We start from the raw sequence: 27298 nt of genomic DNA, 5'->3' as shown, positions 1-27298 counted from the left end.
ACTGAAAGGCAAACCTGTCACTCTTTTTCAAAGTAAATACTTTTCAGATCCACACACTTTTTGTGCCATTTAACCTATAAACTGCATTTCAAGTTTTTGTATAATGTCTTTTGTGGCATAGTGTAGATCATTTAAGTCCAGAAATCTCTGTTCAGGCAGTGTTAACTTTAGATAAGAAAACAAAGCGAAATCGACAGGTGCCAGATTCGGGTGGTATGGGGGGGGTGTTTGCTGAAATATCCGTTTCTCTCACTCCAACTGCAAACTTTGTTTTATAAAAATATTCACACGTTGATCATCTCCGTAAGCGTCTTTAAGTTAGAACTTTTTGGTCTCCATCGGAGATGCCCTTGTTTGCACACAAAATCTATTGACGGCCCGGTGCTCCAAGATGACATTGAGGTTTAACGTTTTAGACTCAATTGTCAACATTCGATAATAAGACATTTATAGTTTTTTTGACGTGTTACGAAATTTCGTGCATTTCTGTGTGCTAAATGGCACATTTTAAAAAATAAAAAACGTACAAAATATAGAAAACAAAAGCTTACATGAAATATTCCTTATCACATTAACCAAGTTCTATGCTTTTATGTGCATTTAACAAAAATTAAATAATAACATTCTTTTTTAGAACATAACTAAGTCAAATTTGAATCTAAAAAGTTTTGCTGGTATCATGCCAATAATCCACTCATAATGAAAGTTGTCTGCGAACTCTTCTAACAACCTTTGTAAGAACTTTGCGTTGATTTAGATAATGCGTTCTACTCGAAGCTTTCGGTTTGAGGCTAATAGTTTAATAGACTATTAGACAGGACCATGTGACTCCCGTCTAAAAACTGGAAAGCCTAAGTGACTATACATGCTTCTACATCTCTTCTTGAAAAAAAAATCATTTACGATTTATATAACGATCTTATTTATTGACTAGGCTGAGGAACAGTGATACATTAGATGGTTCAAAATATGTGTTGCTTTTAAATTTGGTTAGATAACAATTCTGACAGACCCAGTAGGCATAATGAGAATGCCAAAGCCCTTCTTGTTAGCGTCCAAGTTTTGCCTATGGCAACCCTACCGCCTAAGCGCCACAGAATGACCTGGTCCCAAAAATAATGATAAAAAAACAACAAATAAAAAAACCCACAATAAACAAGCAAACAAACAAAAGCACAAAAATAAAACAATAACTTGAAAATCGGATAGAATGCTAATTTTTTGCTAGAAATAATTTGCCAACAAAAAAAAAACTGTCCAGTGTTAGCTTCAATAAAGATTATTTTCCTTCTTTTAAATTTGTTTGCTAAACATACTTTAATTATATTATATATTGTATTTTTTAAATTATGATTTGACTGAGAGACGATCTGACAGATAAGCATAAAGATGGATGCTTGGATGTAAGGAAAATAAAAGAATTGAATGATGAATGTATGGATAAATATATATAAATGTGAAGGTGTATGGTTAGACAATTTGAAAGATAGATGGACAAGTAACATGTAGAGATAAAAGAAAATACTTACATGCCGCACTAGGTACTGAAGTAAAATACAGTACAGTACCGATCAGACACAACCTAACATAAAGTAAACCCAACTAAACCCTTGGTTTTATTTCTGGGTTCACTTCGGGTTTACTAGAGTGGACTCAGAGTAAAACCAGAGTAAAACTAAAGTAAACCCAGAGTAGACAAAGAAAGTAAACCCAGTAAGAAGTATACCCCTTAAAACAGATGCTTACTGTGTATTCGGAATATACAAGGGGCAGAAATTACAGGCAGTAGGATGGTAAAATCAAAGACGGGTCTGCTTTACTCTTCAGTGCGTACTGTTGACCTCAAAAGCAATATCCAAGTAAACTCAATGTAAACCCAGAGTAAACCCAAGGTATACCCCGGGTGGACCCAAATTTTCAAAAAGTAAAACCAGAGTAAACCCAAAGAAAACCCAAAAAGTAAACCCGGGGTTTAGTTGGGGTTTACTCTGGTGTTAGGCTGGGTCTGATCGGTAATGTAGGAATAGGTTTTATTGTAATTAAATCACATTTAATGCAATAGAAGTTATATTTGTACTTTCTTAACGAAAGGGTCAAACTTCATAATTAGATTCTACTATAACCCCTTTACCTCAAAGAAAAAAATACCAAAATAAATTCACGGTTGAAAAAAATTGCAATTGTTTTTGATCGTGAGCGAACTAAGATAAACTTTTTGAAAATAAAACACTGGTAAAGAAAACGGCGAAAAATGTTTAATTTCATATTGGCACTTAGATGAAAATTATAAAATAATTTTACATGCATATTTGTAAAACATAGTAAAAATATGAAAACTAAAAAAAGGGTAATACAATCATAGGGTCATTTTAGGTCTTTATAAGTTTAAGTTTAATTTTGGGTAATATAACCAAATTTGTAAAATTGTTAGTCGCAAAATCAAAAGAAAACTTCCAATCAATTTGGTTATGTCTCCAACAGTCTTCAGTTAATGTCATATTTGCTAGTCACAAGGCCAGTTGATCAGACACTTCTTTATTTTTGGATGAAACCCATTTATAGCAAGCACAGCTCGCCGGCGCGCAGCGCCGGAGCGAAGCGAGGTCTACCGGTGTAACGAAGAATTTTGACCCGGGTTGAAAATTGACCCGGGGTCGTTTTTCCACGTTGAATATTGAGACCAAAGGTGTTGAATAAAGACCCTAATCCGTTGAAAATTGACCCGCATCGTGGAATTTTGATCATGAAACCCGGTTCAAAATTCAACAGCAAAGAAGCACAAATTAACGAATCAATACTATTACTTGAGTTTATTTAATTAAAAATGATCAGTTTTTATATATTTATTCTTTTTATTAACATGTTCACATGTTTCAACGGGGGAGGGGGGGGGGGAGATTAAAATTGGACTTTAAAAATCATTTTTTGAATTTACATAGTATCCCTTTAAATATGTACATGTTTGTTAAAACTGTGACTATCTGAATTTTGTATTCACACCCATCCAGCCAATAACAGTTTACAAAATGATGATATGCTAACATACTTTTTACCTTTTCGATATTTGTCATCGTTGTAGACCCGTGTAGCAATATATTAAGTATGTACTTGCACGACATAGAATCCCTTGCTGATCAACGTTTTCATTAACGCATATTAAGAAAAAATATTTTGAATTTTTCCATTTATTTATTATTATGTAAAAAGAAGAAAATATTTCTCAGTCTCTCTTTATGCTTGTTTGTTAGCAATTAATCTAAGTTCATTTTGCATATCCTTTTGTAATTTGAAAAATTGCGTTGTAAATTTTTTTTCCATGCAATATATCGGATAAAGCAATGAAGAGTAGTATCTTGAAACTTCATACAATATTTTATTAGACCTTTAAATTGTAAAACGCTAACATTGAAAATTGTGCCCGATTACTTTCTCTTTTTTAGGTAAAACTTTATTGATTAAAAAAGAACAAAACTGATTCTTTGAGACAAAATATATTGCCATAATCAAAAAGAGTTTGACAATTTTTAACTGCAGGTTTGAAGCTCTTAGTCTGAAAAAGAATCGGATAGACGACCTAGGACATAGATCGTCCATCCGAATTTCTTGAATATTGCAATTTCTTCCGTACGCGGACGCACGTTGGCCGAATACTCACCATGACTGAATGGTTCGTATTTCAAGTTTTAACTGCGTTTAATGGTCATATTTTGAAAATGATTATTTAAAAAAAGTGGTTAGAATTACCGTAAAATTACCGGCGTCGGTCTTCCCATGCGCGGATCTAGAAGGGAAGGATTCCTGACCCTCCCTAACCCCACCCCCGCAAAATTTCTTTCAATTACATGTACATTTCAATTATATGTACATTATATAATTACCAAAACTATGCCTCGGACATCCCCTGGCAAGCTCAAATAACCGTTGGACCCTCAACCCCGCCCCTGGAAAAATTATATGATCCGCGCATGCTCCCCCTCCTCAAAAAACAAAATTGCTCTTCAAAACCCCCTGTAAAATTACCAGGATTTCCGCATATATTCTGAAAGATTCATTGGCGCTTGCGTTCGATAAAAAAGTGCACGTAAAATGTTTGGTCTTTTAACAGGCATACCGACTGTATGAATGTAATCGTCGTCTATATTCTGTCTATATTAAGTCAATTATGATGATTAAATAAGTTTCTCAAAATACAATGCACATGCAAAAACAACATGCGGCGAATCAAACTATAGACAACTTTTAAAGATATTTTTTTGCTTATATTAACACTTGCAAATGTTTCCCTGATATAACACTGTTTGCGCAATCCGCTGTTATTCCTGCATAACATCATTATGGGTCAAGAGGTCAAAGTAGCGCATGAATAATATATAGGCCACTTCTTTTTCTGTGTGCTCAAACTAACCGACTTGTGCCGAAACACACCTATTAGATTTCGTAATGAAAACATAATTTAGGCATAAAAAATAAACATATCTGTATTTTGTTATACGAAGTTTTATGCATTCATTTTCTTAAAAATAAAACATTAATTGTGGGGGATAAATGATTCATGTTAGATTACACGTTAGGCATGTTACAAACAGAATAATATTAATGGATCGACATCGTAACGAGGTGTTCTTGAAAATTACAATCGCAATTTGTCAAAGGGGGTAATTCAGTTAAAATTCATTTTTGACTATTACAAGCCTCGATCAAAATCGCAAAAGCAATATCACAGACCTTTCGTGTTAAAGCTGCTTGGTCCGATTTTATATCAAATTCTATGCACGCTTTTAAACGATGGCTATGCTTAGTATATGCATAATAATAGACATTGCAGTAGTTTTACCCGTCAATTATGCCAAATTTCAATGAAGAAAAATACGTACAAAATTTGCTAACAAAACAAACGACATTAAAAGGTACCGCGTTATTTCGCTTCATGTTAAATTTCACCCCTGACGACGAGACAGGTATGGTTGTATTACGAATTTTACATCGCTTTAAATAAAGGTCGAAATGATCAGACAAATTACAAATAAACATGTGTACGTTTTCTTCGCTAATATTTCCAAAGCCCGCTTTCTTTACAATGGATGCATAACATGAGGGTTGAATAACCTTAATCATTCGGGGGACGAAACCAAGCGGTTTCCTTTTCTAAACATTCCCGTGATGCATTTTGGTTTGTCTTTCGTTTGCCCAAAGAGAAATTATTTTTATTTACTTTGAATATTTCTACCTTTGAAAGGACACTGATTCTGCTGGTGTAAATAGGAGAAAGTCCATATCTTTCTAAAATAAATGATTTGTATGAAAAAAAAAAATCGATACTGTAATTACAAAAAAATCGGACCAAGCAGCTTTAAGTCCATTCACGGATTACAGTCAAATTTAACTCCTTGTGTTTTTTGTCCTTTTGTTCCATAGAAAGAACTTCGAAGTTAAAATTGCTTTCCTCCATAATGTCGGAAGAAAATTATTGTGATGTTGAATCTGATTCTGCAATAGAGTTTCCTCTGACAATTCCTAAGTAGACTCTAACTCATTTTTCGATCGCTTTGTTTTCAAATTTTTAAACGCTCTGCTACTTCATCAGAAGTGGTACTATTCCTCCAAGCTTCAATTGTTTTTTCTTCTTCAATTGTACAAGTGAACTTTCTTTTCTGATTCAAATTATTATAATAAGAAAGTGTTGTCTTGTCAAAAGTAGTATCGTAGTTATTTATCATGATAATCAAATACCTGCAACATTGTTGTACTATTTTTTGTTACGTCATCTTAATGCTTTCTTGGTCATAAAAAAATAAAGTATGAAACATTGTTATTGTCATAATTTGAAACAAATGTAAATATAAGAAATACGGTATCATTTTTGGATGTATATCGGGATATAGATACGGGTTGGTATGCGATCAAATCTTCTATAAAGCCCTTCGGGCTTTATATGATTTGATCATGTGACCAACCCGTATCTATATCCCGATACATGTATACATTCAAAAATGATACTTTATTTCTTAAATAAACGTGTAGTATAGTACTTTTTTTTCCTTTCACTCAGTATTTATTCATCTTATATTGTACAATGGTCAGGTAATTTTTGTATTACGTCACAAGTATGAGGCAGCTACGATGGAAGACCTATTAGTTGCTAGCAGCGAGCTAGTCTCTAGTTTTCTTCAATTTTTGTTGTCCCATATCTGCTCTATCAGAATAGAAAACCCTTATTCAATTTTAAACATTTGAAATGTTATAAGATTGAGAATAGTACATAAAATTTAGTTATATTTAAAAAAAAATCCATGTGGGGAATGAGGAGGGATATTCACGCAGATTTTGCCTCATACTAGTTTGATCAATTTGATTCGCTTCTTGCTGTTTTTGTAAAAGTGTTCTTTACTATTTTTCCCCTGCTAAAAGTTGATGTTCAGTTCGTTATGTTCAAATTTTCTTTTTCTATATTTAAATATGAATAAATGTCGCCTTCGAACATAAATTGCTACCCAGTACCGCCACCCGTGTTGCTACATGCCTTAATAATTGTGAGTTCACAGTAACCAAGTCAGATTTTTTCTACAGAAGTTATCTCTCTTATCAGAATATATTCCACCTTAAATGGAAATTAGAACTAAGCATGGTAACATCTGTTTTAGACGTTTATTGAACGACCATGCATGGAGTTATCTGAAAGTGCAATATTTTTATTATTTTTTATTTTTTATTTTTTTTTTACAATTTAGAGAAAATCAAAAGAGATATATGAGACATTATTACACAACAATTTAGTAATGTGAACAACATTGTTTTCTTTTTAAAAGAATAATATGCAAATAGAAAATGCCTAATAAAAAGGATTAAAAAGAAAAAACACTCAATACTGCACATTTATGAATTCCATTTCATATGAATCTTTAGATTATGACTAAAACTGTAATCAAGTAGAGTTTTTATCTGATGTTCTGCCAACCAACGACTTTCTTCGCAAAATACAGATTAAAAAAACCAGATCTTTTTTTATATCTTATCTCATGGGGACTATTTTTTGTGATCAAAATGTAAATTACTAGTATATGGAAAACATTTGAGGTCTAGTTAGAGATGAAAAAAATATTTGCGCAGACGGGACTCTCAGGAACCTTGCGAAAATTACTCGGAAATAAATAAACGTCAGTTTACAGTATTCCATTTCAGCATTCATTTATGTAGGTTTGATCATCATTCTGACTTCCGTTATGTTGCTGACACTTTTTATTGTCGGATGCCAGGGGTACTCCCAATATTCCGGGGGCCATGGTCCGTTAAGGAAGGCGTAAACGCAGCGGTTGAACCACCATCCTCCATTATACGCAGCGGCACAGTAACCAGTGCTCCACTGATCGTTGTCTCGGTCCACGGTACTGAACGACATACCGTTCAGATTGGCGCCGAAGTAGACAGTGTTGATCATACTGTCTCCTGAAATCAAAAATAAATACTGTAATATATGAACTTTTATGAGCGAATTGCAACTAAAAGACAAACCCAATGAATTGGGTATGTTTACCTAGTATTCCGTTCAAATATAAGAATACTGGATGGTGTTGGCCATTTTAGACAATATTGATTTATGGATTTCCTTTAACAACTGGACTTTGTACAATGATATAATTGGAAATTTGTAAAAACTAATCTATTAAATTTTTAAAGTGAATCGTATAAGTCATTTATTGGAAATTTAGCCTTACGTTTTTTGTGAATAATATTTAACAATAATGAAAATGCATTTCAACGATTATGAACAAGTTTATCAAAAATAATAAGGATAACGTAAACTTCGCTTTTTCTCAATATCGGCAATTAAACCAAAAAGAGAAAATCAACAATATACATTGATTTAAATAAATATTGCATGGAAACAGAAAACTAATGCATGATATGGCAAACGTTGTGAGAACTCTTTAGGGTCTCTAGGACCGACAAAGATTATATTTTCGATTCGAATTTAATGCGAAGTAAGTATTCTGCATCAAATTTGAATCAATAATGTAATTTTACGAAAGATATATACACTATACATTTAGCCAAAAAAAACCCCAAAATAAGTAGTTTGAATAAGCAATTTAAATTCCTTACCTAGATTTCCGGTGGTTGGTCCTCCCAGGTGGAGCGTGTAGTTTGTAGATTCGTCACCAATAGAAAAGTATTCGTATTTCTGGTGAAATATGCTTCCATTGTTCAATTTAAAATTCACATACAAGAAATGCGGCTGGCGATTTGTTAAATGATGAATGACGTCGTTTCCTATTTGTAGAATGAGAAAAAAAATTAGTTTAATTTCTAACATAGGCATCATGAAATAAATCAATTAATCTACTGACTTATTGTAAATGTTGTTTACATTATGTTTATTCTCTCTCTTCATATAAAAAATAATTGATCATTCTTTTTTTAAATCAGAAATATGAAAAAAGGTATGTGACAAATATGTTTATTTATTTCATACAATGTACACATTTTTAACATATAACAAAAAGTTAACTTTAACCAAACAAACCTAACAAGCTGCTTTAAATTGTTGCATCTTTCAAATAAATCATTAGATAATTCATCATCTATTAAAAGTTATCTAAAAGCTTTTGCGTCATCTATTCACAATTATCTGAAAACCATGTCAAGTATTACTTACACATTAAAGAGAGGTGCAAAAACTTATTAACTTTTGAATTGTTCCCACGATTATATTACGCAGTTCAAAGTTTTTATACTTTCGCGTGCAAAAAAGTTCGTGAATAAAAAAAATCAATTGCATTCTCACTAACGTACTAACAGAGGCGTTGTTTATCTAATTAGGGTGGGTAATTAAGAATAAAGAACGATCACGGGTATAGCAAACGTCTAATGAGTGCGACCAAAGTAAGTAAGCGTTTTGAATACGACCACAAACATACTGAAAAAATATGCTTTTTACGCTAATGGTTTTCTTTGGTCTAACAATACGCCTGGGTATCAAAAAAGTGGATGTATTTTAAACACACAAATGTTTTCAATTTTTACAAACGCGTGTGTTTAGAATTACAGAGAAACTAGCATTAATCCCCAAACCTCCCGCATAAATAACCATTTTTACTTACGTGTAATAATTGTATGCACTCTTTGACATATACTAGTATCAAACTGAGTCATATTTTGATTGAGGTTTAATTTATCCATTGAAAAAAAAATGATTAACACAATTCTATTGGGTAATATTACTGACCAATCCAGTAAGCGCTTGCGGGATCGCCAAAGCCGTTCTTGAATTCCGTCCAAGTGTTGTTAAAGTTCATGGTACCACTCAGGCGGCGCTGAATGGCCTGTAGGAAATAAAGATATCATAATACACAACTGAATCAATATTATGTTTGCTCTGAATGGTTATCATTCATTCATTCATTGAATTTAATTTTTTTAACAATGACTCTTCTTTGTCTGCAATGAGCAGTAAAAGCAATAATTTTATCGATTTTCTTTTCAATGTATCAACAAGAGATTACAGGTTTGAAAATGATAAAATAAAAAGTCGACATAGATAGAGAGATAGATAGATAGATAGATAGATAGATAGATAGATAGATAGATAGATAGATAGATAGATAGATGGATAGATAGATAGATAGATAGATAGATAGATAGATAGATTTATTTTACCGTCCAGCCCCCATTGTCTGTATCCATATCACAGTAGACAGTGACCAGCCGCTGTCGACCCCCAAAAGGATCAATGACATATAATCCTGAAGTGCGCTCTCCGGTTTCCATGACACCCTGACAGTCTTGGGGCGCTTAAAGTTTTAATTTATAGAAATGAATTTAATATCTTTACATTTTATAAGAAATAATAAACAAAATATTAAAAAGTTAAAGAAAAAAAGCAAATCATAAAATAAAAAAAAAAGTATTTCAACTTCCCCGGTTTCAACAAAAGGAATTATTCCATGTTATTTTACCTATACCGTTCTCTCAAGGTATCTCACTACTGACGTGCTGATTTCCTTGCGCAGATGATCATTATATTTTGATGAATATGATTTTATATTTATTGAATCATCTCAAAAAGATTATTTTTTCATTACTATACAACATTCATAATGAAAATTCTTTTGAATTAAAAAGCTAAACAAATATAACCATTTTCTGAAATAACTTTCTTTTCATACGGAAGGTTTTTTTTTTAGACAAAGTAAAATGACAAAACAAAAAAAATTATGAATCGTCAATTTAATTTTCTTTTTATTATACTTTTTTCATTATCCTTTTTTTTAAAAATTGATAGGTTTTTAACGTATTATATAGTATCTGTGTGAAATGTTTAAAATAAAATCTTGGGTGAGTTAAAGACGTTAAACATAAAATCATGGCAATATACAGAAATTGTCTAATTTTTCATAGCCAAATTTTGTAAGAATTTTACTTTTGAAACCAAATATATCAAATTCGATATTACTCACCCCCAATGTTAAATTATGTCAAAGAAAATCTAAATACCTATTTAGGCATACTGTTTTAATCTGATGAAATTCATGTTTTTCAAAAAGACCTATTCTAAATCAACTTGTAACTATTATGGAAACTGTCAATTTTTAGTGCAAAAAGGTAAAAAAAAAACGTATGCAGCTTCGTACATTTTTTTCCCAACAAATCCGTCTTTTCAGTGTGACCATTGTGCATACTTTAAAACAATAATTGAGGAAATAAGTTTGTTTAGTCAAAAATACAGAAAACAAATTTTACTCAGGCTGAAATTGCATTTAGAATCCAGGAAGAACAAATTGAATCGGCTATAACTCATGATCAGAGAAATGACATCTGCCCCCCCCCCCCCATTTTTGATTTAAGTATGTTTGTCTGCATTTTGCAATGATATACCTCTTAAATAAATTCTTGACTAAAAAACAATTAGGTGTGGAATTACTTAAGAAAATAAGTTTTAGTAATCAGAAATAGCTGTGATAACTATGAAGTGAAATTGCGTGCAAATCAAAAGGTTTTTTTTATTTTTCATTCTAATCTAAGTTATACAGTATCTAAATCATATGATTACATTACTGTTATATTTAAGGCGACAGTTTACCGTTTACTTAACGAAATAACCCAATTTTAGAGTACAGTGAGAAAGTATTTTTTGTTATATTTATAAATTAAAATCTATCATCAGGCGGATTTATATATTTCCTTCTCTCTGACATAGAATACTGTTTAAAAATTTCAATCTGTGCCAGGACATATATGTTTAACTAAAATTGCATTTTATCTACCTAATTTTAGGCCGGAAAAAGTACGATTGTCAGACTATCTTAAAACAAATTCAGCTTGCAATCTCCAAGCTGAAGATTGTTAAAAGTTTTCCCTTTAATTGTTAAAGTACTTACCGCTTATTTGGTAATATCTCCAGCCATCTTCAGTTGAGGTCATGTTCACCAAAATACATGACCGATGGATCCGACACTTTTTTACCAGTGAGTTAAACCCAAAACATCCACAATTAATGTCACACATAGCAGCGCACGAATGGCGCGATGGAGCTTGATGTTCTGCTACAAACTCTATGTTTGAGATTCTATCGTCACAGCTCGGTTTCGCTAAAAAAGATCGCTTCGTAACCGATTGTAGAGTTACTGGCATCCAAAGAATGGCGAAAACAACAAAATAAAGAAACATTCTCTTGCACGGGTCTATCAACATAGAGTAAATGGGTTACAGTCACGATATTTTATGCTTTTGGAAATTGCAGTTTTTCTAGTCCATATTCAATACGATATTACAAGTAATGGGAAGGCAATTGTTTTCTCTGTTTTTCACGATGAAATTTCTCTTAGCACTTATGAAAAGGATACAACAATCTCTTTTCTAAATTAGAACAGTAACCACACAGAAACGTCGTGTGTTTCGAAAGAGATATAAGGATTTGAAATGATTAACAGATAAGCATTGATTAACAACGGATGCGCATGTAATGACACTTATCAAAAGTTTTCACTGACTGATTATCTTTTAATGATATGTATTCACTCTGTGTAGTCATGTATGCGGTGAAACGTTTGCGTTTTGTTGTTAAATGTTGGTAGAACCAATCAGGATTGAAATGTTTTCTAACTTATCCCAGTCAATTATAAATAATATTCATTATTGAAAATACAAAGAACCAGCCAGCGACATTTACAGATCGATGTTTTGGAAAAATCAATTTTTTAACAAAGAACAGACAGGAAGATTTGAAAATAAATTTACAGCAAACTATCAAATTTTGATAAATATTTATTCCTTTTTGGAAAGTATGATAATAGGTTTATTCATAGGCGAAAAAACAATTATTCAATTCATGCATCTAAAAAAATGCACCCAGAAACTGTATTAAATATCTGCCAGTGTTTGATACTCTTTGGAAAGTTACATTTCAACGTTTGGAACATTTATCGCCATCTTTTTCTCCCCCTAATGTCCCTGTCCCATATTTCATGTATTGTTTTAATTTGCACTTTTGATTTTTTCTCTCCATCTAAAAAAATGTATACCAACACTTGCTTACATTACCATGTAACTTTTTTAGGGAGTAATACCTATACCAATATCTACATTTACATTATATTTAATAATCAAATTTACAGGCAAACAAATACTATTATGATATTTGTTGATGTATATATTACAACCATATGCACTATGCTTATACTCTGATATAAGAATTTAATTGTGAAAGTTCAATAAAACAAATACAGCAAAATAAGAACTGAAATGATTGCCACCTTTCGTTTAGATTTAATGATTGATGATTTCACTTTTAAAGATTTCGTTTAGGTATATGTCATGGCGCTGGTTGAACCAGTTGTTAGCTCTGCGTTTGTGGAACCAGCGTTGACTATACGTATAGTGTATATTGATTCGAAAGATATTGTATTTTTTAGACTGTGGTAGTGTAATCATATACATGTTACACACACATTGAGAATACAATAGTGTTAAACAATGCAACCATTAGTTACAACCAACATTCCATACGACTCAAAGCACAGAGCAGTAGAATTAGAAGTAGGTAAATGAAGAATCGGAGATTGGAATTATATAATTTCTTATAATACATTTATCGCATTGTGTGTTTTGTTTTGGCTCTCAATGCATGTATTAAAATCAAATCGCAAAAAAAGTCTTACTTTAGAGTAAAAGCAGAACTTCTTTTGATTTACCAAAACTTCGGGTGGTCGACCCCGGCAGAAATAGCAGAGAGAGAGAGAGCTGATAATGTGTAGATTTACCACTAATGAAAGAATCTTCGTATTTCTGATAAAATGTGCTAGTGTTTGTGTTTGAAGAAAATACAGTTTCTTTTAATATGTCCCCTAAAATTCAAAATGTATTTAAACCTCATGAAAATACACATATAAAATTTTGAACATATGTGTATATAAAATGCCAAGTTATACACTTGTATCTAATCTATTGTAAATAATTATGATTTTAACATTTCGGCTAATGTCTAAGATTTAGTCAAAAATTGTGAAAAATGGCACATTTTCTCATAGTTTTTTGAAGAGGAAAATGTGTCCGCAGCCGTTGCCAACAACAACATTAATATATTTTATGTGTATTAACGTAATAAAGTTAAGTTATAATGTGAGTTTCATCGTGGGCGACGGCTGCGGACATAGTTTTCTATTAAAAAAACCATCAAGAAATTAGTGTCTTCTGCTCAGTTTTATTAAAATTACGAGAAAATGCACTGTTTGTGACGTTAAAATAACCCTTGTGAAAGTCGTATCAGGTAACTATTTATAGATTCATAATTTATGGATATTGTTGTGTAAATAAATGTTACATTTCCATTTTTGGTGATATTTCAAAATCACTCTTAAGCAGGGCAAAATATGATTGAAACTGTACCTAGTTCTTTGCAATACACACACAAAATTTAATTGTATTTTCGTACATTTGTGAATCACATCGTTTAATGTTATATTTAATATAAAAAAAAGTAGGGAAATCCCATTCAATTTGATTTTCTTGAAAACATCATTAGTGTGATTTATCAAAAAATACAAACCTTTTTAACTTATTACTTTTTATAAAGTCCCTTTTTATCTTTTAAGAAGAAAATAAAATTTAATAACCTAACGTTACGTTTTGCATCAAACAATTTTGAATACAGTTGAACTTCGATATCTCGAACACTGATATCTTGAATGCAATGGATATTTCAAAGTAATTTACAAGTCCCAACCACTTATTTTTTAAGTATTTTATCTCCTCCATATATATCAAATACGCGACATCTCGAGGATTTTAAACAGTCATACATGGTTCGATACAACGAAGTTTGACTGTTTAGTATTTGACATATTTATACTCATTAACCATCAACAATAGAAAACTAAATCAAAAGTACATCATTACACGTATTTTCTCTTCTTGCAGAAAAACATTGATTTTATGATTTATTTCGCGAACAAAGGATGTCTGCCCTTAAGGACATTTAAAAACTGCGACAAAATAAATGTTTAATATGGGCCTTCTCTCTTAATTGTAGAAATGTAATTACATAAATATAAAGTTCATATTAACAAAGAACGAAGTCGTTTTCATAGGTAGGGGTCATTTTATTTTCTCGAATCTCCAGAGAATAATGAGGACGCTCTCTTTTTTTTTATATAATTACTGACTTAACACAGAGTCAGCGCATGTTCATCTACCGTTAACTCTTTTAATGGTAGCTGTATATTTTTTAATGTAAGCTTATGTTGAAAGGAGAACAATAGATACGCTTGCACCAATGTTAAAATAGAAAAAAAAACACTGTTTTTCCTTGGTTACGCGGTTTTCTGTTGTAAACGGTATACTTTGACCTCTTGAATATTATAATTTACCACGTGATTTCAAACCCCAGGTGACTTTGTGAACACAAGACGTCCGATATGTAAAGTGTTAGATAGCACGTAATCAGCTAGGCAGTTTCTGTCCATATCGATTTTAATTCATTCTTATCGATTGATATTAAAAGATAATCGGTTCTGTGCGTCACTGAAATATCTACTTTTTAAATCCTTTCGTACGTGTAAATTGTTAACATCAGTTACTGGATTACGACGATCAATGGCTACTTATGCTGACCTGTATTTTATGTTATATTAAAAAAAAGATGGCAACATGCAGAAAGAGAGAGAGAGAGAGAGAGAGAGAAGGAGAGAGAGAGAGAAAGAGAGAGAGAGAGAGGAATACTTTTAATTATAGTACAGGTATTCTCTAACACTACTCATTACAATATTAGATAAACCCTCTATTTTATGTCTTATTATCAATCAAGGGCAGATAAGTTTAAAATCAAGATATTTGCAGAGGACAGTGAAAGTAAGGAAACAACGATTTGTTTTATTGCAACACAGTTTAAAACCATTAAAAACAATATATTTTGTGTGAAAAATGACAAAACTATATAACAAATGACTACAGTAAAATTGAACGAGATATAAACGTAACAATAGTGACCGAAAAAGGGCTCAAAATACTGAGTTAAACACCGTCAACCTGTGACACAGTGATATTATGCGTGATTGCTCTGATTGTGCAGACCTATATGTGTTTCTTTGATATTTGATTGGATAACAATACTGACTGATCCAGTAGGTGTTCTAATGAATGCCAAAATTGTTCCTAAAACCCGTCCAAAGTTTGTTACGTTACCGTCAAAGCGTCGCTGAATGACATGGTAAAAAATTAAAGAAACACAAAAAGCGAAAACAAATAAAAACAAAAAACATAACAAGAACATATATAGATGCATATTAAATGAATGGCTGAATGATGTGATCATCTGATAGATAGATAGATAGATAGATAGATAGATAGATAGATAGATAGATAGATAGATAGATAGATAGATAGATAGATAGATAGATAGATATTCTTTCATAAATGTAAGACGATTTGAAACACCATGGCCTCTGGCGCTTTGCTTCTGGGTTTAGAAACATATAACATTTTTAACGATCGTTTTCAATTGGTAACCATGAAATTTATTTTCTAACATTGATTTTTGCGAAATTTTATGTTTAAGGTGTATTATCTCTCTGCTATTAATTTTACCATATATTTTTCCAAAAAAATCATTCATTTTCATCAAAGTCAATATCAATAATTCAAATAAAACAAGTTAAAGTGATGAAGCGCTGCTAGATTTTCAAAACTGATAAATTGATGTGTCTAATCATGATATGAAGAAAACTAAACATCTTGAATAGAAAAAGCAAAATTTCACCATTGAAGCATAAAGTTAAAAAATTAATTGTATCTGAAAATAATATATAATTATATACATTGCCAATTCATATTACAAAACATAATGAAGCGCTGCTTTTTAGTTCGGAATTGCACTTTGTTGTTCAGGTTTGTAACAAAAATTGCTTCAATCAGCAAGAGTTATCTTTCTTTGTCAGCGACTATAGGTTTTACATACATGTTCTACATAAAGTACATAATTAATTGCCACTGTTTCTAATTTTTCAAAAAAGGTTTTCTTTTCTTAAATTTGGATAAGATATTAGTAAAAAGATCCATATATTTTAGAAATGCTACAAATGATAACCGTACCATTTAATTAAAACAAAAATTGATATCAAATAAATAATCTAGTAATTGATATGTTCTCAACGCAGCACTGTTAAGGTTTATTTTGTGGTCGCGCCGAAGTTTAGAACATAATAGTACACACTCTTGAGACTTGAATGTATACGGATTGACAACAATAATGTATATTTGATAAAAGCAATACTAAAGAACTATATATGATAAGAGTTAAATTTGGCCCCCATAATTCGCCATTTTTTAAGTGTTTCGGGTACAATAAAATGTTAACTAATTTTTTAGAAGAGTTGATATAAAATATATTTTTCATCAATTTATTTGATTTAATTGCACTCACTGGCAGTATATGACGCCAGAAGTGACGCCATTTCTATAATTCAATCAAAATCGGCCAAAAATTGACATTTTTCTTATATATTTACGAATGGGAAATATAGAGCGCATGCTTGAACAAGGAAATTTTTTTTGTCACTTATTAGTCTTGGTTAGATTCATCTCTGATTAAAATATTTTATTTGTTCAAGAATGCGCTCTATGTTTTCGGAAGGAAAAACTGCTTGAAAACAAGCTGTTTTACGCTAAAAATGCAAAAATGGCGGGAAAAGGTTGTCTTTACAATGTCATATTTCTAAATTGTGGGCACTTGAACCAAAATGAATATTATGTAAACACATCACATACATATCTGTATTAAGAAAACAAAGAATGATAGTAAAATGATGATGTTCATTTTAGGGGGCCATTTTATGCCCTTATCATATATAGTCCTTTTGTTGTTAAAAGTTTTTTTAAAATACTATATTGACAATGTCAGCAGAAAATTACGCATTTTGTGTTACTTCGTTTGCAGTTCAATTCAAGAGAATCTTTACAATTATATTTCACGTGTTTTTAATAGAATAGTTTCAGTTCATTTTTTCACGTACATGTATATATCAATGTGTTCGTAAGGCCATGGAGTGAGTAGGATGAAATAAACACATATTTATTATGAAATCATAGGATTTCATTTGTACATTCTTAACGAAATAGCCAAGAGTTATGCTAAGAAAGTTTACATTACTTTTTTTTCTTTTCCCTCATAAAGATAGCCAAAATGTTTTAGGCAAAGATATATCATTGTGTACTTGGTGCATAATTTTATGCTCCGTGCATATACTTTGTTTATATATTATATTTCATACACAAGTTTCTAATAAGTGTTAACCCCTTAAAGTGGTCTCCAATAAAGATTCTCATTTTACAACGTTCTTTTTTCAAGTGTTTTTTTCTTTGTTTTCTCTCTTTTCGAACGCTTTATTCCAATACCAACGGACCTACCACGTTGTCGCGTCAACATCTTGTACATACGTTCTAATAAAAGTTTGTTACATCACGTGCCTATGGATATATCAATGGATTGGCGCCAGAGAAGCCAGCGTTGATCACATTGTCTCCTGAAATTAAAAAAAAAAGTATTATCATATACAAGTACTGTAATCTTTAGCGAATTGCAATTAAAAAGCAATTAAAGAGGCACGATTTCCACGAGTTAAAATCGTCTTATTTTCGTTTGCAGAAGAGTTTTAAAGTAAATTTGCATCACATTGAATATCCTTTAGGGATTTTCTTTCATTAAGTTGGATTTTTCATTTATTTGAAATATATCTAGAAAACAATCATTTGCGGGACTGTTCTTATTACTGAAAAGAGGAATAATTCCCATATAGCGAACGTCATTTCATGCATATCTTTTACAGTTTTATGCTATGCTATGGTATGCAATTTTTATGAGTTGCTATGAGATTTCAATGCTATATAGAATTTATTAATAAATTATTATTATTTATGTATTTTTTTTTGTTATGAAACACTGTTGAAACACAACAATGAACCAGTGTTTTCTTCTCGCTATACAAGCGAAGAGTTACATATTTTTGTTGACGTGAGATGTTTATTTTTTTTTAAAATCATTTCTTGTTTGAAATGACAAAAAGGTATATTCTTAAACAAAATAAATGTTAAGTTCAACCTCAAAAAATCCACAAAAATTGGTAATTATTATAAAGCAAGCGTGTCAAAAAGAACTTCGGATTCATGGTCAATAGACAATTAGGCAATAAGCATTACTGTCTACTGAAGATGTATAGAAAATCAATATATTTGCGAGAAACAAATATATTTGCAACCCTTAGAGATCCCATCCCTACCCATTATAATTCATTTTATAGTTAAACAGCCCTACTTTTAAATTATGTTAAAATTTGAAATTCATATTCAATTTAAAAACGTATAACTTTGATGACATTTACTACGCATCATATTTACTTTGAGGATCTAAAGCAATGCTCTGCTCAAACCCACTAAAAAAATCTTCCTTTTATTTTCAAATCATTCCAAAACAAGAATAAAATGCTATAAAATTGCTGTACTTATTTTAATAAATATTTTGTTTTAACTATATGATTTTTAAGATTTCTTAAAATATTTTATGCATTTTGATGATTTCTGTTAAGTTCGCGAGAGTTATCTTTCCTGCGGTATTGTAAAAGTTATTCAGCATCTTCATATATGGACACAAAATCAACGTCGCCGGAGGTAACCAATGAATTTATTCCGCGGTAAAATCTTGGGAGCGTCATTTTAATAGCGTGGGTTCTCACTTCTTTCAGGACGCCGATAGCTAAGCATTGAAAATTTTCAAAGCGATCTATAAAGCGGTAAGGTTTATATTTTTGTTTTATTTTACTGATGGAGCCCAATAAAGTACTTATATTGGGTCATTCTATTGTACGCCGCTTTCAACAATTCCTAGTAAGTAATGAGGATGTTAGGTACTGTGAGGATCTTGGTCTAAGAGCAAATCATAGGATATTTTATAGAGGAGTGGGAGGTCGCACTATTTCGGGCATTCTCCGCGAGGATGCGAGTTTCATTGAAAAAGTAAAACCTCGCAACATAATTCTAATTGTTGGGGGCAATGATGTTCGACGTGCGACGTCTTCCGAAGAATTGGCAGCAAATATTGAATCTCTTGTATCGGTACTGCACTATAGATTTGGAGTCGCTCAGATCCATGTGTGTAAATTGTTGCCACGATTTAAGCAATGTTTTGATTACAACAGTACTGTGGATGAAGTAAATATCCTTCTCAAATCTTCTCTGCACAGATTTGAATTCGCTTCATTCTGGGAGCATAATGACCTCTTCCCTTCGCCCAAGTTCAAGGCGTGTGACCATAAATTTCTTTTTGACGGCGTCCACCTCAATAAACAAGGCAACGTTCATCTCTATAGAAGTTTGCGCGGACTTATTTTGTCTAGAATGCGTTAAAGTTTCGGGCGATTATCTCTTGTAATTTCAAAGTAATCATATATATATCTATAATGTTATATATGTAGATCTACATACATATTTAGTATTATTTTATTTCTTGTAATAAGCAAGGAATGGAATCCCGTATTTGATATCCATCACATAGTTTTATCATAATTTACTTGTGTTTTCCTGTAAATTTTCAAATTTTTATTGCCTCACTGAGGCAGATCTCATTGCACTGGAATAAGCATAATTTACCAGTGTTTTCATTATAATTTTCATGTGTAATTTTTGCCTCTCTGAGGCGGATCCCATTGCACTGGAATCATCACAATTTATTGGTGTTTTCCAGAGATATTTCATATTTCTTTAGCCTCCCTGAGGCGGATCTCATTGCACTGGAATCATCACAATTTACTTGTGTTTTCCTGAGATTTTTTATATTTAATTTTTGCCTCCCTGAGGCGGATCTCATTGCACTGGAATCAACACAATTTACTTGTGTTTTCCTGAGATTTTTCATATTTCTTTAGCCTCCCTGAGGCGGATCTCATTGCACTGGAATCATCACAATTTACTTGTGTTTTCCTGAGATTTTTCATATTTAATTTTTGCCTCCCTGAGGCGGATCTCATTGCACTGGAATCAACACAATTTACTTGTGTTTTCCTGAGATTTTTCATATTTCTTTAGCCTCCCTGAGGCGGATCTCATTGCAATGGAATCATCACAATTTACTTGTGTTTTCCTGAGATTTTTCATATTTAATTTTTGCCTCCCTGAGGCGGATCTCATTGCACTGGAATCAACACAATTTACTTGTGTTTTCCTGAGATTTTTCATATTTCTTTAGCCTCCCTGAGGCGGATCTCATTGCAATGGAATCATCACAATTTACTTGTGTTTTCCTGAGATTTTTCATATTTAATTTTTGCCTCCCTGAGGCGGATCTCATTGCACTGGAACTTGTGTTTTCCTGAGATTTTTCAAATTTAAAATTTTGCCTCCCTGAGGCGGATCTCATTGCATTGGAATAAACACAATTTACTTGTGTTTAACACAAATTTATTTGTGTTTTCCTTACAAATTTAATTTTTTTTTTTTTTTTTTTTTTTTTTTTTTTCCCGGAGGTTTATTTTATTACATTACAATTTATTTACAACAATTTTATATGCATGCGTTGTTAGTGGATTTTATTTTTAAATCTACTTTTCATTTATGCTTTCCTTAGGTTTGTCAGTTAATATTCAACAAAAAAAAAAAAAAAAAAAAAAAAAAAAAAAATTAAGTATTCCGGAATTTTTATGTTTTATCATATATTTTCCGATCTATTCAGACCGGATGTTGACAATTGTTTACTAACCAATATCAGTGAATTTGTAATTTTAGTTATCGTCATCAAGAATAAGTATGCCACCAAAAAGAACAAGCCAAGCTCGCGCAAAACCATCAACAGTCTCAAAACAAAAGAAACGCAGGACATCAATGAACTTGGAAGTGGTTTCGCCAGCTTTATCCGTTTCGCCAGCTTTATCCCCCGATGTACTGGAAACCATCACAGCACAGGTGACCCAGCGGGTGACGGCCACAATTAGAGACGAGTTGACAACGCTGATAAACAACATTAACAGCAACAGTGCTTCAAATTCTCAGGGGAGTATTAGTATAAATCCTCTAGGGGCATCTAACAACAATGATAATGACGGGTTGGTAAGAGAATCTAGACATCTGGACAACGCTATTCAACACTCAGTTGAAGCGGTAGTTGTGGATCACACTGAGAAAATCGCTGGTAAGTGTCCGACAGGTTTTGTTAGTACAGCAGTACCAATTGATGCAAGGGTATCGGATCAAACTAAATCAAAAATTTGGTCAAACCAGTATATAGAATTTGCAAGCCTTTTGTCGAAAGACAAACAAAAGAAAGGTAAGTTATCTATACAGGTCGAAGATGGTGACAGTCCAGGCAAGCTTACAATCCACCAGGTAGAGAACGATTCCCAAAGCGAGGTAACTCTCTCATCCATGCATGACTGGCTTACAGCATGGAATAGATTTGCTGCAATTTATTGTATTAAATACTCAGAACAACAAGCTAAATTAGCTAAACATTTAGAATCAGTCAGAGATATTGCAGACGCCAAGGGCAATTGGAAAGCTTACGACACCGATTTTAGGATGCTTGTTGCCCAAGGACAAGTTTCATGGGGTGATGTACACATGGAGTTATATGTTAATGCCAGACTGACGACAGCTCTATCTTCAAAACCTAACAAAAGTCATAAAGATATGTCATATAGCTCTATGCCAAGAGGTGTCTGTTTCCAGTACCATTCAGGTAAGAATTGTTCAGCAGGCTTTTCTTGTCGCTTCCAACACAGATGTTATAACTGCGGCGGGTCACACCCTTTTATTCAATGTACAAAGCAAGCCAAGCAGCCCTTTCGGATCATGCAGAGGTATCAAAACCAAACAGGTAGTACAAATACAGGGAAACAATATAACCAATCAAAATTATTTGGCACATCCAAGCAAGGGCCCAACACCAATCAAGGTAAATAGACTTGCTCATTGGTTATCAGGGTATGATGAAGATGAAACTAATTTTTTAGTTCAGGGTTTTTCAAAGGGTTTTTATTTAGGCTTTGTTGGAGAATGTCCTGGAATAGAGTCAAAAAATTTAAATTCGGCTCTTACAAGACCAGAAATTATTGATCAAAAAATACAAAAAGAAATTTCGGCTGGTAGAGTTCAAGGACCTTTTGAAAATAAACCATTTTCCAATTTACAGTGTTCACCACTGGGTTTGGTTGAAAAGAAAGAGCCAGGTGAATTTAGAATGATTCATCATTTGTCATACCCAGAAAATCAATCAATTAATGATGGCATACCATCTGATGAGTCATTTGTTCAATACTCATCTATTTCAGATGCTATTCATTTCATAAAAAAGTGTGGAAAAGGTGCTTTCTGTTGTAAAACTGACATTAAGTCAGCATTTAGAATTATAAATATTCATCAATCTCAGTATCAGTTTCTTGGGTTCAAGTGGAAGAGTAAATATTACTTTGATACATGTTTGCAGTTTGGTCTAAGTTCATCTTGTAAAATATTTGAGCGATTCTCAACAGCCCTACAATGGATAGCACAAAATAAACTTGGTATACCATGTATATCACATGTTTTGGATGACTTTATCATTGTGGATATATCGCCAACTCAATGTGTATACAAGCTTAAATCTTTCTTGAATATGTGTTCAGATATTGGGGTTCCCATTTCACTTGAAAACACATGTGGTCCTAACCAAGTTATAACTTACCTGGGTTATGAATTGGATTCAACAAAAATGGAATGCAGATTACCAAAGGAAAAAATTGTAAAGTGTGTCAACAAAATCCAGTTTGCGATGGAACAATCTAAATTAACATTAAAACAGCTGCAGTCAATTATAGGTTTATTGAATTTTGCTTGTAATGTAGTGTTGCCAGGCAGGGCCTTTTTAAGGAGGCTAATAGATCTGACCATTGGAGTAAAAAAGCAGTATTATAGAATTAGGATGACGAAACAAGTTAAGGAGGATTTAAGTGTCTGGTATGATTTCTTGAGTAATTTTAATGGTTCTTCAATGTTTTTCCCAGATATATGGTTAAGTTCAACTGAACTAAGGTTATATACAGATGCATCTGGAGCTGTGGGGTATGCTGCGGTTTTTGGTAGTCAGTGGTTCAAAGGAGAATGGAATGACAGTTGGCGAAATCAGAACATAGCAGTTTTAGAATTATACCCAATAGTTTTGGCTGTTGATGTCTGGTCAAAATATATGGCTAATAAGTGCATTTTGTTTAACACAGACAATCAAGCACTGGTTCATGTCATTAATAAACAAACAGCAAAAGATAAGCACATCATGTTTCTTTTGCGAAAACTGGTTTTGATATGCTTGAAGTTTAATATTTATTTTAAAGCTCAGCATTTGACTTCAAAAGAAAATTTACTATGTGATTGTCTTTCTCGTTCAAAGGTAAATCAGTTTTTACAACTGGCACCATGGGCCGACAGCAATCCAGTCAACATATCTCCACTACCGCCCTTTCCAAATTAAGAGGTGACATACAAAGACTATTGGATGCGAGCCTTACTAATTCTTCTTTAGCTTCGTACTCTCATGCTTGGACAGTTTTTAAAGATTTTGCCGAGAAATATGAGTTAATTATTGAGTTCCCAGTGAAGCAACACATATTGGTATATTATGTTGCCTACCTATTTTCAAAGGACTATGCTGCAACAACTATTTCATCATATCTCTCAGCTATTAGTTACATCCATAAGCTCAACAGTTTTGGGGATCCATGCTAGTCTTTTTTAATACAAAAATTGCTCTTATCAACACGCAAACTTAAACCTTCACAAGATGTTAGAATACCTATTACAAAAAATATTTTGCATCAAATTTGTGACTTTTTACCAGTTACAGTTTCCAATGCATTTGAAAAGGCCTTGTTTAAAGCAATGTTTTTGTTGGCCTTTTATGGATTCTTGAGAGTTGGGGAAATAACATCATGTCAAAAGGTAATTAACAAAAATTTAATTCTGTTTAATCAAATTTCCAGGCAGCAAGATCATTTAATTATCAAATTTGTTACATATAAACATCACATGGGCAAACCATTTTTTCTCACTATTCACTCGGCAAGTAACAAAAAGTATTGTCCAGTTCAATGCCTAGAAGACTACATTAAGTTAAGAGGAGTACAAAATGGGCCACTTTTTTGTTATGTACCAAATATTCCAGTTTCCAGGGGTAAACTTTCGGCGGTATTAAAAAACTGTCTATCATTTGCAAAGTTGGATATGAGTCGCATTACTAGCCATTCTTTCCGGATAGGCATGGCGTCGCACTGTGCGGACATTGGCATGAGTGACAGCAAAATTAGACTGTTAGGTCGTTGGAAATCAGATGCATTCAAAAGTTATATTAGACCAGTTAATCTAGTATAGAGAGAGCAAAGACTGACTGTGAACTTATGGATATTCACTGTTATTCAGGAACATATGTATATTTCTTGATAACTTATAATGCGTTAAAATACTTTGAAATATAAGTTGTTATTTTCATTCAAAGCTTTGAATGGGTTAGACATATGTATGTTCCTACCTATGATTACTATATATTACAAGTATTAGGTTACATTGTACATCTTTTTGGGTGGGGCATATGTATATCCTTACCCATGCATGAATAGTATTTGTATGTGTTTGCATGTTGATGGGACTAAAGTTTGTAAGGCATATGTATATCCTGGCAAATATTAGTCCATTTTAAAGGTATAGGAATGCACTTTGCCACTTAAAATGTTCTCCCTCCCTCCTTGGGGTCTGAACTTGATTTAATTAGAATTAATCAAGTACATGGCGCTTTCAGACCACAAGGATTATGTTTGTCATAAATTATCTAATCAATCACATCATTGATTACATCAGTAATGGGAGTTATGGATTATTTTAGTTGTAAAATATTATGGGTAAAGAATTAAATATTCATAATTTTATGAACTTATTAATTATTGTTATATAATCATCTATTGTCATTTTCCTGATTATTTCAAACCAAATTTGGTTAACAATAAAGTCACAAAAGTGGCAGAGTGCAACATACCTATTTGTTATGTGATGTTTTGCTGTACAAAGATGAAGGGCTCAGGTGGTTCAATTTTGAGCGTATAGAGGTTAATTATTTCATGAGTGAGAAATAATGCTATATGCAGTAATGGTCTATTTTGAAAATTATCAATTATGGATAAATGATTTTTAAGATTTCTTAAAATATTTTATGCATTTTGATGATTTCTGTTAAGTTCGCGAGAGTTATCTTTCCTGCGGTATTGTAAAAGTTATTCAGCATCTTCATATATGGACACAAAATCAACGTCGCCGGAGGTAACCAATGAATTTATTCCGCGGTAAAATCTTGGGAGCGTCATTTTAATAGCGTGGGTTCTCACTTCTTTCAGGACGCCGATAGCTAAGCATTGAAAATTTTCAAAGCGATCTATAAACCACCTCCACCCCTCCACCTTCCTTTTTTATGAACATGTTTATAAAAACGAAAAATTCTTGTGTATTTTCTTTTTTCTTTATTAAGCATGGCGCTTTCAGACCACAAGGATTATGTTTGTCATAAATTATCTAATCAATCACATCATTGATTACATCAGTAATGGGAGTTATGGATTATTTTAGTTGTAAAATATTATGGGTAAAGAATTAAATATTCATAATTTTATGAACTTATTAATTATTGTTATATAATCATCTATTGTCATTTTCCTGATTATTTCAAACCAAATTTGGTTAACAATAAAGTCACAAAAGTGGCAGAGTGCAACATACCTATTTGTTATGTGATGTTTTGCTGTACAAAGATGAAGGGCTCAGGTGGTTCAATTTTGAGCGTATAGAGGTTAATTATTTCATGAGTGAGAAATAATGCTATATGCAGTAATGGTCTATTTTGAAAATTATCAATTATGGATAAAAAAATTTTCGAGTGTCCAGGGGCACTACAATGATTTGAAAGTATAAATGCATCAAATATTAATGTAACCTAGTAGAACTGTCGCTCTCCAACTGCCGACTTATTGCACAACGTTAACATTTGTATAAAAAAATAAGTAAACAAACACGGCGACTGGCATTAATTCTTTTTAAATATATACAGCAATATTTACTTTACGTGAAATAGATTAACAGAGCACCATTTCATATTTCCACGACGTAAGGCGACGTCAAGCAACTAAAAGGCAAACATGTCACTCTGTTTCAAAGTGAACACCTTTTAGTTCCACACACTTTTCAGGTTATTTAACCCATTATTAACTGCATCTGTATACAGTTATATGTATATGTCAAGTTTTTGTATAATGTCGTTCGTTGCATATTGTACATCATTTAGGTCAAACAATCTCTGTTCAGGCAGTTTTGACTTTAGATAAGAAAACAAAGCGAAATCGACAGGTGCTAGACCTGGGTGGTATGGGAGGGGAAAAGGGGGTTGCTTAAAATATCAGTTCTTCAAATTCCAATTGCAAACTTTTGTTTTATAAAAATAGTCACACATTGGCCATCTCCGTTAGGGTCTCAACAAAGCTTTTGCGGTACTCAAAACGTGTCCTCAAACCTCAAGACACCGTAAATTACGTGTTAGATATCGGCCAATTTTTGGCATACAAACCACAGGTGAAAAAAATTAGAGAGCATTATGGGATGTGGGCAAAATGTTTTTTTGATGAATCTGTAGGTTTAGCTCGTTCTTTTTCCCGTGCACATTAGTACTGAGAGCTCGCTGCGCTTGCTTTTAGAAAAGAAGCGGACGATACAATTTTAGCAATTCTTACATGTAACGTAGAAAATTTTATTTATAATC

General features: G+C 32.4%; 2 protein-coding genes across 2 annotated transcripts; one reads left to right on the top strand and one right to left on the bottom strand.

The window, feature by feature from the left end:
- Positions 1 to 6777: 6777 nt before the first annotated feature.
- LOC117688342 (fibrinogen-like protein A) lies at positions 6778 to 11949 on the bottom strand. Its single transcript, XM_066077543.1, has 5 exons — positions 11376 to 11949; positions 9655 to 9788; positions 9224 to 9320; positions 8101 to 8268; positions 6778 to 7443 (listed from the first exon to the last, which is right to left on the bottom strand). Exons 1-5 carry the CDS (start codon positions 11686 to 11688, stop codon positions 7187 to 7189), a joined length of 969 nt encoding a protein of 322 aa, XP_065933615.1. The 5' UTR covers positions 11689 to 11949; the 3' UTR covers positions 6778 to 7186.
- A 7109-nt stretch (positions 11950 to 19058) lies between these two features.
- On the top strand, positions 19059 to 26264 carry LOC136269584 (uncharacterized). Its single transcript, XM_066084691.1, has 2 exons — positions 19059 to 19274; positions 21262 to 26264. Exon 2 carries the CDS (start codon positions 21283 to 21285, stop codon positions 22432 to 22434), a length of 1152 nt encoding a protein of 383 aa, XP_065940763.1. The 5' UTR covers positions 19059 to 19274; positions 21262 to 21282; the 3' UTR covers positions 22435 to 26264.
- The last annotated feature ends 1034 nt before the right edge of the window (positions 26265 to 27298 follow it).

The sequence above is a fragment of the Magallana gigas genome, chromosome 1, assembly GCF_963853765.1.
Source record: "Magallana gigas chromosome 1, xbMagGiga1.1, whole genome shotgun sequence".
Classification (NCBI taxonomy): Eukaryota; Metazoa; Mollusca; class Bivalvia; order Ostreida; family Ostreidae; genus Magallana; species Magallana gigas.
This window is presented reverse-complemented; position numbering and strand designations above follow the sequence as displayed.

Bases quoted from the DNA above. Each gene is read 5' to 3' on its own strand.
- LOC136269584 (XM_066084691.1), top strand. From the start codon at position 21,283: ATGCCACCAAAAAGAACAAGCCAAGCTCGCGCAAAACCATCAACAGTC.
- LOC117688342 (XM_066077543.1), bottom strand. From the start codon at position 11,688: ATGTTGATAGACCCGTGCAAGAGAATGTTTCTTTATTTTGTTGTTTTC. The intron at 9,321-9,654 runs GTAAAATAAATC...TATTTCCTACAG, and splicing joins CAGACAATGGGGGCTGGACG to GCCATTCAGCGCCGCCTGAG. The intron at 7,444-8,100 runs GTAAGGAATTTA...TTTTGATTTCAG, and splicing joins ACCAACCACCGGAAATCTAG to GAGACAGTATGATCAACACT.